At 50.6% G+C, this 11,305-nt stretch overlaps 1 protein-coding gene across 3 annotated transcripts in view; it reads right to left on the bottom strand.

Moving 5' to 3' along the window:
* MVB12B (multivesicular body subunit 12B) overlaps nt 1-11,108 on the bottom strand; it is a 193,686-nt gene extending 182,578 nt beyond the window's left edge. The window contains exon 1 of one of the 3 annotated variants that reach the window (XM_010844089.1): nt 10,943-11,108. Coding sequence is in view for 2 of the 3 variants with exons in the window: in XM_010844087.1 (XP_010842389.1) it covers nt 2,762-2,926 (165 nt within the window). In the remaining variant the exon portion in view is untranslated. Of the gene's footprint in view, nt 1-2,761; nt 3,401-10,942 lie in introns of those variants that run through there. The other 2 variants (XM_010844087.1, XM_010844088.1) reach the window with 2 other exon arrangements.
* Nucleotides 11,109-11,305: the final 197 nt, after the last annotated feature.

Here is an 11,305-nt window from a genome sequence, read left to right as displayed (position 1 = left end):
AGAGCAGAGCTGCCTGGGGAGAGGGGCAGACGAGCGGGGGTGTTTAAGACCACCATTAACCTGTCTGGCAAGACGCTGACGCTGGGCTGAAGCAGAAAATGCCAGGCCTGCTTGCAACAACGGGCATCCTCCTCAGCTCTCTTTGCCCAGCCTGGCATCCACCTCCAGCTCCAAATTCTAGCTGCACACAGAACGCACTCACACACCTCCCCGCATCTGAGCAGTGCCCTGCAATTACCAAAACAGCTTTCACCAGCTCCTTCTCAACTGATGCTCACACCAAACCTAGGAAGGGGACTGGAGCATATTAATCCCTATTTCAGAGGAAAGAAACAGAGGCCTGGAGTTCTCAGATGCCATGGGCTGGCAGAAGGCAGAGCCCCAGGGGCCTCTGACCCTCCCTCCCCAGTCTGGTCTACTTTCCACACACTGGGCAGAGACAGACCCAACTTCCCATCCCATACCTGATCAAGAAAGTGCTCTCAGCACCAATTATATTTTAAAATGCCAAAGCTCTCTTTTCTCTAGCAGTAACCCAGTAAGTGAAGCGAGGGGGAGAAAAGTATTGAGAGATAAAAGTAACATGGGATTAATTTTCCTCACACCTCAGTTTCGAGATGCAACATTTCCCTCATAAATAATTTACAGCAATAAAAATGAGCTAAGGCCATGTTTGTGTAGGACAGAGGTAAATTTAGGCCTAATGAGGGAGACCCGCGTGCTGCACAGGAGGGAACGGGGTGATGTACAGCATGGTGTGAACACAATCAACAGCACCCGGGGGGGGCGGCGGGGGGGCCTCCATTGCCAACTGCAAGTTGCACCGCCAGCGGAGGCAGGGGCAGGGGATGGGGAAACTTCTACTGCCCCAGCTGTGGCTGCAAGGAGGGTCCCTAGAGGAAAAGCCAAAAGTTCACTCAGTGTTTTAGATGACAAGATAACAGAGACCGAGATTTCTGAGAACTCTAGGAAGGAGCCAACCTGAAGCTAAGTGGATTTCCAGGAAATGTCAGGAGAGGAATGACGACGGTAGCAGCACCTGGGAGTCACGTCTGATTTCGGGCAGGGTCGGAAGAGTAGAGAGTACCCTGGCAGCACTGACCTTGACCTAGTCCTCCTAGCTTAACCTCACAGGTCGTCCAGTCCCTGTCTATCCCGAGCGTGCAGCCAGCCTCACTCAGACCATCGCCAAGGCTGGGGGCTACAGAGCCTCACCCTGGGCAGCTGTGCCTGTGTCTGTCCCAAGAGGATTTCTCCACAAAGCAGGGGGAGAAAGAGAGAGACAGCGAGCGGGAGGATGAGAGTAAGTGTGTGTGTTGTACATCCTGGGACTGGGGGACTGGGATGAAGAGTGACAGAGAATGAGAGAGAATGTATATGTGTGTGTGTGTGTGTGTATGTGTGTGTGTGGAGAGTGCGTGAGAGAGAGAATGTGTGTGTGTGTGTGTGTGTGTGTGTGGAGAGTGCGTGAGAGAGAGAGAGAGAGAGTGTGTGTGTGGTACTTCCTGGGACTGAAGGACTGGATGGGGCCAGTTAGGGCGAGGTGTGTTTTCCAGACCCAGCAGGATTTTTTCCAGCCGTGCTCAATGAGTTCCATCCAGCAACACTGGGTAAGAGAAGAGCTTCCTGAGTGTGCACCGAACAGTGCCCGGGGGAGGTCCCAGCCCCCCGGCACGGCAGCACCTCACCAAGGCTGTCGCCCCAGGTTCACAGAGAAATGAACTTTAACTATAAAGCCCCTTCACACAGACAGCACACGGCTCCCTTGTAGCTGATCAAAGAATTACTACGACAGTGTGCTTAATCCCTAAAAGTCAGCAGTGCTGGGCTTAACTGATGCTGAACATTGTTTCAGTATCAAAGGCGTGCCTCCCGGCCGCAGTCTGGGAGAAAACTAAGCTACTGAATCACAGTTGAAAACTCAGGGGAACTTTGATATCATCTCTGTTTAATTTCCCCGGCCCTGTGAGCCTGGGGTTTATCTCGTTTTATCAACTCCTGTACTGAAATCAAAACCCAACTAACAGAGCTGAGACCTCTCTCCACCGAGGCCCTTCCAGCAGCAGGGTAGGGCATGAGCCGAGGAGTTTAAAGCACATTGGGGGTGGGGGGAGGCAACAACTGCCGGGGGGCAGGTGATGCTGCCTTCAAAGGAGGCACAGCAGGAACCCAGGACAAGGAAGGAAGACCAGCTCAGAAGCGGAGCCAGTGCTGCCCACCAGGGCTGAAGGTGGGACTTGCACACAGCTTTGGAGGAGAGTAATATCAAAGTATTGGGGGGTGGGGCAGGTTAGATAGGGCTACTGGGATTGAAATGACAAAACCAGTGGGTTAATTAAGTCTCTACAGAAGGATGAACTTGTGATCGGATTGTCTGAAATCCAAAGTCAAGGGCAGAAAAGACATAAATTGTCTGCCCACATCTACCAGCTTGCAGAGCTGGGGAAAAGCAGTGGATAAATATTTCACTCCCCGTGGCAAACGGCCGAAGAGCAGAGCCTCCCTGCGGAAAAGCTGCAGCCCGGCGTGAGGCAGCTCTCTGCCTGCTTCCCAGCAGCTCGGTGGTGGCGGTGGGCTGCAGGAACCCCTGCTTGTCTCTGTTACCCCATAACTACCGGTTCCTTCCTGCTAACAAATCTTAAGCGGGGGACAGAAGGACAGGGGAGGAAGTTGGTGGCTAGGCTTCACCCAGGTACCCACAACACACACAAATACACAAACCCGGCCACCGCAGGCAGCCATGGCGCATGCAGAGCCCTACCTCCTCAGGAGACTGCAGGCTGAGGTCAGGGTCCATGCAGCACCCAGGCAAACGGCCAGCTGGCTCTGGGCACCACCCATAGGGATAGCGCACACAGGCTGAGAGGCGGCCACCGTGGAACCTCAGGATAGCCTCCTGGTGCGTCCTGTACTTTGGCCTGGACATTTGATCCGAGTGACCAGTCAGAAACCAAATCGTTCTGACAAATGCTGTCGAGTACGATCTGGTGGCAACAGGCCACAGGCTGCTGGGAAGGCTGCTAAGATACTGGGGAATGAAAGCAAGTATTTTCCTAAGCTCCCCTGGATCACAAAGAACTTTCCAGCCAGGGAACTAACAATGGCGAGCACTTCCTTTTTTTCCCAGTAGAAGTCTGTTACTTCTAATAGAAGAATCTGGTGTACAAATGCATCCACCCCATCAGACCTCTGCTTAGACTGGCATTAACCATTTGATAGCCAAACAGATTTATCATAAACCATGTGAGGCACACCTGGGGTTTGGGTGGCTGCAGTACAGTGCAGTGCTGGATCCCAGAATATACTCTCCCAAAATAAATCCGGATCAAGTTCTACAGCACGGCCGTGGCTAAAGGCCTGCCCCTACAGGCCCGGCTCTGCAAAACCAGGGAGCCTGGTGCTGGGGAGGAGGGGGCATTCTCTAGAACACTGTGAGCCCCACCCCAGCTTGCTCACCTTTACTGCAGATGAAGGCCGTCCCTACCCACTCCCATCAGGTCTTAGTGCCATAGTGCCCCCTGGAGAGAAGGCAGAAGGTGGACCCCCATGGAAGGCAGACACCCTACAAATGAAACCATCCCAGGAGGCCCCAAGAGCCGGCTGGCCGTTTGCCTAATATTCAGTGACGGGAAATGGTCACAGCCTTGGCTTGATGAGCAGTGTCTGCTGAGTAAAAATGCTAACATGTCACCTCAACATTGGGCAATGGGCCCTGAGGCCAGAATCGTCAGAACACCTGGCCTCAGGTCAGTAGATACCCCACCTCATCACCACCCACGCTCTTGACTCTCACATGGGCCTTAAGAGTTTCTTTGGTCATGTACTCATTCTACCTGTGTGTGCTGATGACTCCAAATTACCTCCAAGGCTGGCATTTTTCTCCTGAGACTCAGATATGTGTATCTGGTGCCCTGCTGGCTATTGCCACCTGCGTGTCCCATTGATACCTTCAACCTGGCTGACCTCGTCATCCTCCCCCCGAGGCATCTCCACATCCCTAGTACCGAACAGGACCTGGTGCATAACAGTCAGCTCACAGATGTCTGTGGAAAGCTCTTGTGCTGAGCATGGAGCAGCGACGAAGATGGGAAGCCCGACATTCTCGAACTCTAGCATGCTTGAGTCACCTAGAGGATTTACGAAAACAAAGTCGTACACCCACTCCCCGAGGTGCTGACTCGGTGCCTGAGAAGCTGCATTTCTAACAAGATCCAGGTAGATGCTGAAACAGCTGGTCCACAGTCCAAAGTCTGAGTAAAAGGCAGTAGGTACTCATGGGATGTTTGATGAAGGAAGGAAATTGAGGCAGGGAGGGAAGAGGGAAGAAGGAACCTAAAGGTCATCATCCCTGGGGAGCAGCCTCAGAGTAAGTCCTTCAGTCTTTCCCTCCCTAACACAGGTTACCCAAGAGCACCCAAACCCTCCCCTATGGCACCCACCCCACCATTCAAACTCTGGGTCACATCTCCTATTCACCCCAAATCTTTCCCACTGCCCAGCCAGACAGATGCTGTCACTAAGAATCCTGATGTTGTCCAAGGACATGACCTTAGCACATGGGCACACATGCGCACACACACATATACATACACACACACGTAAAGAAACACGGTCTTAACTCTCAGAAGGTTACAACACTTTCCCAAGCAGAGCATTAATTGTTCAAAGGTATATGTCCATCATAGTACCTAGTCTATAGTGAATACTCAATAAATTTGCATCATCAATAAATAGACTATAGATAAATGGATGGATGGATGGGAGGATGGATAAACGAAGTCCCTGTCCTGCTTTCAAAACTGTCTGTGTTCCACTGGACTAAGGGGGCACGTAAAGCAGCAGGAGCAATGGTGAGCGTGCCCCGCTGGGTCATTGATGCCTGGTGCAGGACAAACACCACAACTCCAGGGCCGAGCCACCTGCCGAGCAAGGGAGGTGGGACCTCAGTACTCTGGGCAGTTCCAGAAGCGGGTCTGCCCTAGATCCAGAGTAGGCTGGATAAGGACCTGGCCGGGGGCTCCGTGAAGACTCCCCATGGAGTTTGTAAAAACTACAGCTACTCTCCAGGTTCTGATCTGATTGGTCTGGGCTGGGGCAGAGGCTGGATAATGCACTGCCCAGGTGCAGTGGCACTGTGCTGGGTGACACAGCGACAGGTAAGTCATGGCCACCACCCACGGGGCTCACAGGCTAGAGGAAATGTCCTCAAAGAAAGGAACTGTAAATGAAGGGGACACTCCCTTCTGCCGGGGGCAGGTGGTGGGGGTGCGGACAGGGTGCTGGCCTTCCTGAAAGATAGCGGGCACAGAATGCTGCAAGAGGTGCGGGGAGAGCACAGGGCAACAGCAGTGGCACGAAGCGCCGGGCTGTCTAGGGAACTGTTAGGAGCAAGGGGCTCTGAAACAAGCTCACGAAATGCTAAACAAGCAAAACCTTTCCAAACCTGTCTGCGCTTCTCTGCTCCTTCTAAGGTCCAAGCAATGATGAGGATCTAAGGAGCGCCCCAGTCGTCGGAAGGGAGATTCCCAAGTCTTGGGTTCCCATTTCCTCTCCTGAAGCTGAACGCTTCTCAAGCTATTGCCACTTCCTGCAGACCCGGCAGGGCCTCTACGCTGTTAGCTCCGGGGAGGGCTGGGTGGTAAAGTAGAGAAATAGGAAAGGTGTGGGCTTTGGACTCAGAGGAACCAGGGCTTGAGCTGCAACTCAGACACAGCTGTGTGACCGCAGGCAGGCAAACTGCACTGGGCCTGAGTTTCCACTCCTATAAAACTGGAACAATGCATAATATTTTCTTTACAGGGTTTTAAACTATATAAAGTACTTGTAGGACTTCCATTAAAAGAAACAAAAGAATGGGAGAAAATATTTGCAAACCATATATATCTGATAAGAGGTTAAAAATCCAGGCTTCCTTGGTGGTCCAGTGGTTAAGAATCTGCCTTGCAATACACACTTCCCTGATAGCTCAGTTGGTAAAGAATCTGCCTGCAATGCAGGAGACCCCAGTTTGATTCCTGGATCTGGAAGATCCCCTGGAGAAGGGATAGGCTACCCTCTCCAGTATTCTTGGGCTTCCCTGGTGGTTCAGCTGGTAAAGAATCCTCCCGCAATGCAGGAGACCTAGGTTTGATCCCTGGGTTGGGAAGATCCCCTGGAGGAGGGAAAGGCTACCCACTCCAGTATTCTGGCCTGGAGAAGCTCAAATGGTAAAGAATCTGCCTGCCATGCAGGAGACCAGGGTTCAATTCCTGGGTTGGGAAGTTCCTCTGGAGAAGGGAATGGCAATCCACTCCAGTATTCTTGCCTGGACAGAGAAGCCTGGTGGGCTACAGTCCATGGGGTCGAAAAGAATTGGACACGACTGAGCGACTAACACACACACACACACACACGCACACACACAGAGTCCATGGGGTTGCACAGAGTTGGACATGACTGAGAAACTTTCACTTTTCACTCTGCAATGTGGGGCATATGGGTTTGATCCCTGGTCTGGGAAGATCTCACATGCCAAAGGGCAATAAGCCTGTGCATCATAATTATTGAGCCTGTGCTCTAGAACCTGTGCTCAGCAATGAGAGAAGCCACCAAAATGAGAAGTCCATACACCGAAACTAGAGAAAGTCTACATGCAGCAATGAAGACCCAGTGCAGCCAAAAATAAATGAAAGAAAAACAAACAAAATATATGCAAGGTTAAAATCCAAGTCTATAAAGAACTCCTGCAACAGAGCAATAACAGAAAGCAAGTAACTTGATGAAAAAAAAGGGTAAAGGACTTGAAAAGGCTTTTCTCCAAGGGAGATATACAAATGTCCAAAAAGCATCTGAAAAGATGTTCAGTGTCACTACTCATTAGGGAAATGCAAACCAAAACCACAGTGAGATATCATCTCAGACCCATGAGGACGGTTACTGTGCTGTGCTTAGTCGCTTAATCGTGTCCGACTCTTTGCCACCCCATGGACTGTAGCCCACGGGTCTCTTCTGTCCATGGGGATTCTCCAGGCAAGAATACTGGAAGGGGTTGCTATGCCCTCCAGATGGTTACTAGCAAAACCCAGAAAATTAGTATAGTTGAGGATGTGGAAAAATTGGAAACCTGGGGCACTCTTGGTGGAAAAGGAAATGCAGCAACTATGGAAAACAGTATGGTGATTCCTCAAAAAATTAAAAGTAGAATGACTATATGATCTGGCAAATCCACTTCTGGATATATACCCAAAAGAATTGGATATAGAGTCTCGAAGAGATATTTGTATGTATATGTTCACAGCAGCATTATTCACGATAGCCAAAAGGTGGAAGTAACCCAAGTGTCCACAGACAGATAAATGGATAAGTAAAATGGGGTCTTTACATACAATGGAGTACTACTGCTAAAAAGGAAGGAAATTCTGACACATGCTACAGTGTGGATGAACACTGACGTTGTTACGCTAAGTGAAATAAGACAGTCACAAAAAGACAAATACTACATGATTCTATTTACATGAGGTATGAGGTACTCACAGTAGTCAAATTAATAGCAAGTAGAATGGTGGTTGCCAGATGCTGGAGGAGGAGAAAATGGGAGTTGCATAATGAGCACAGACGGCCCTTGAACAATGCAGGAGTTAGGAATACCAACTCTCCGAGTCGTCAGAAATCTGAATATACCTTATAGGTGGCCCTCCAAATTCACGGTCCCTCCCATGTGGGGGTTCAACTCACTGGGAAAGGTACAGTACTGCAACAGTTATTATTGAAAAAATTCCATCTGTAAGTGGACCTGAGCAGTTCATACGCATGTTGTTCAAGGGTCAACTGTACAGAGTTTCAGTTCTGCAAAATGAAAAAGTTCTAGCGGTTAGTTGTACAACAACTTGAATGCACTTAATGCCACCAATGCATTAGGTAGCAAATTAGGATGGCAAACTTTATTTTGTGTGTTTCACCGTATTTTTAAAAAGCATCTGTAACTGTGGTCCTCAAATTTCAGTAAGCATTAAGTACAACCTAAGATTCTTGTTCAACAGGCAGATTCTGGGGTCCCTTCCCCAGATATTCTGATTCAAAGTCTGGGTTTGAGGCCTTGGGATCTGCATTTCAATCAACATCCTGGGGATATTTAGCTCATTAAGAATTCATTTATTTCTCTCTTCTAAAGGATCAAAGGATATTCTTTTGAACATTTTCCTGGGCAGATCAGTACCTGAAAAAAAAAAAATGTGTGTGTGTGTGTGCGCACGCGTGTGTGTGTGTGTGTGTATGTGTGTAGAACAATCCCAAAGCCACAGGCCCAACAAGATGGCCCTCCAGTTTTCAGGGGAGTCTGAGCTGCTACAAAGCTCAAGTACATGACCCCTGGGCTCTGGGCCCACAGGCCTCTCACATTTCAGCCTACACAAGCTCTGCATCTCACCAGAAGTGTGTCGTGTAACCCAACGCTTGCCCACAGGATGTCCCCAGCAAGGAGGTAATGTCAAGCACACCCTGCCTCCCAAGCAGCGGGGAAGAAGAGATCTGAGGCAAGCAACCCCACTGCAAACAGTGCAGACAACTAGGGAAACCACAATTCCCAGTGGTGGCCCAGTGAGCAGGGGGCCAAGGAGAGCCCGTGTGGCCAGGCACCGCAGGCCAGGGAGAGCCTCAGATAGAGCCAGGACAGCCTGCAGAAAGGCAGCTCATTCAGGGAACCCAGGCCTCCCCTCCCACAACCCAGTGAGCAAACAAGACCCTGCTCACTCAGCCGCAGCCAACTAAACGCAGTGTTCTCAGCCCATCATATCCAGCCATGTAGTCATTTGTTATCTTCATCATCATAACAGCACCTCTGACGTTTCCCACGCTTGACTCCAACACCGTCATTGCTTTTCAGCGTGGCAAGGACGCCGCGCTCTGAGCACGAGGCACGGAGCACTTTCAACCTGCTATGGCAGCGGGGCCCAGGACGCTTGGATCCAGACAGCCCCTGCCCCAGCCCCCACTTACCCCTTCTAAGGCCCTGAGAGCAGATCACAAAGTGTTCACGTGGTCGTGTGGTTTTGTAAAATGTACAGCAAGATATTCTTGCATTGTTTTTCTTCCAGCCCCTCCCACCCACAACAAATTGTCAAAATGGCAGACCCACAACAAATTGTCAAAATGGCAGACCCACAAAACTAGGGTCTTAGACCCCTAGTTAATTGACTAGGGGTTAGGGTTAGACCCCACTTAAATTTAGTGAGGATCCCCTCACCCCATCCACAGTGTCACACATATTCACATACCTTAACTCGTTCAGCCTTACAGGGTAGGTTTTATGCTTAGGTCTCTTTAATAAATAAGCAAATGGGGATTCTGAAAGGTCCCATGAGGTTCCATGACTTGCCTAGGGTTACCTAGGTTCCAGGAGGTATCCTGAGAATCCAAGCCCAGTGTTCATTCTACTCCCATCCTTTCCTGCTGCTGCTGCTGCTAAATTGCTTCAGTCGTGACCGACTCTGTGCGACCCCAGAGACGGCAGCCCACCAGGCTCCCCCATCCCTGGGATTCTCCAGGCAAGAACACTGGAGTGGGTTGCCATTTCCTTCTCCAATGCATGAAAGTGAAAAGTGAAAGGGAAGTTGCTCGGTCATCTCTGACTCTTAGCGACCCCATGGACTGCAGCCTACCAGGCTCCTCCGTCCATGGGATTTTCCAGGCAAGAGTACTGGAGTGGGGTGCCATTGCCTTCTCCGCATCCTTTCCTAGTGGCCCTCAATACAACTACTAACAGAGAAGCACAGTAAAAAAACTGAAGCTACTCTTCTGATTAACCAGTTAACAAACCCTGAATACTAACCACTAATTTTTACTGACCACTTGCCCTGTGGCAGGCACGGAGCTGAGCATTGCTCCTGTTATTTTTCTCTTATTTCTTAACTATAATCCTATGAGATAGACATTATCATGAGCCTCACTCTACAGATGAGGAAACTGAGGCTCAGAAAAGTTCACTAATTTGCGTAAGAACACACAATAAGGAGAGCCAAGGCATAAGCTGAGGTCTAATTCTGACGTTCTCGCATTTAATCATGGTGTACTGTACTATTCCATCTAGAAGTGGGGGAAAACCCCACCAGTGGGAAGGAGGCAAAGCAGAGAAATGCCTTTAGCATAAATCAGGAGTGTGGCCTAAAAGCTAGAAGGAAGGAATGAAAAATGTGGATCAGAGAAGATGATTCTGGGTTCAAGTGAACCAGTAATTGCTATGTCAATTGCTTTGCACAGGTCTTGGTGCCCAGGTCCCAGAAGAGGCCTCATCTCTCAGAGGCCCCATTTAAATATTCTATGCAAGGCATAACATCTTGAAATAGCCAGTTCAATTTCCCGCAAGCAAGAAAGGTGTCACCTGTCTCCTGTGCTAACTTTCTGAGTACGCTGAGTTTTTGAGTTAGTCTAGGCTTCCACTGAGCTTATCTCCTAACTTTTCTAAGGTTTTTCTGGTGCAGCTGATAAGATTTTCTTGCCCTGTTAAAATGAGATGAGATCCAGCCAGCTGTCCAGAAATGTACAATGAGATTATATTGAGAAGGAACCACCAGAGACAAAGGCCCCTAAAGAGATTCCAGCTTGCTGTCTGCTTTGTGGCAGAAAACTGAGTCGGGGCTGGCTCATGGGTGGGGGCAGGGAGCAGAGAAGGGGCAACAGCCACTCCCTTTTTGCCCTCCAGTGGGACCTCCTCTGGGCCAGGCTGAAGAGGCTGTGGAGGGGTAGAGAATACAAGAATCATTTTTAATGGTTGGGAAAGGCTGATGATTTAGGAAGAGTTGTGTGTTGGTAACAAAGAGGACAAAGATGCTCATGGGTCTGGCTTCTTCACTTGGCCCCTGCCCTTGAGCCTCATTTGCACTGGAGTCCCCATGGGGTGACTATCAACAGGCTCACTACCCTTCAAGGATGGTACTCTGGGTCCTGGGTGCCTCGACCAGCACATCACCTTGCAGACAGGTGCCCTGGAGTTTGGCTGTCCTCTCTGCTCTGCTCAGGTCACAGATGAGGCCGCAGATCATGCCCGAGGCTCAGGTGCAATCTGCTCGGCACCCACGTGACCACAGAGAGTGGACCCCGGGCCCCGCCAGTGAAACGAAGGTCCGGGTCTGTGCAGGTGGCCCCCGCGCCCCGGCACAGGTGGGCCGCCTCACCTTTCACCGTACGGACGTGGCTCTCGGCGACCTCACCTGCCACGGCCCAGGGGGTCGCTGCTCGCCCCGGGGTCCCCGCGCTATCCTCCCGCCTGCCGGCTGCAAGGCCAAGCCAGGACGCGAAGCCGCGGCGCGCGCAGGGCCGAGCAGAGGCCGCC

This window comes from Bison bison, unplaced genomic scaffold (genome assembly GCF_000754665.1).
Source record: "Bison bison bison isolate TAMUID 2011002044 unplaced genomic scaffold, Bison_UMD1.0 scf7180017864193, whole genome shotgun sequence".
NCBI classification, from domain to species: Eukaryota; Metazoa; Chordata; class Mammalia; order Artiodactyla; family Bovidae; genus Bison; species Bison bison.
Note: the sequence above shows the minus strand (reverse complement) of the source record. Positions and strands in the feature narration are given on the sequence as shown.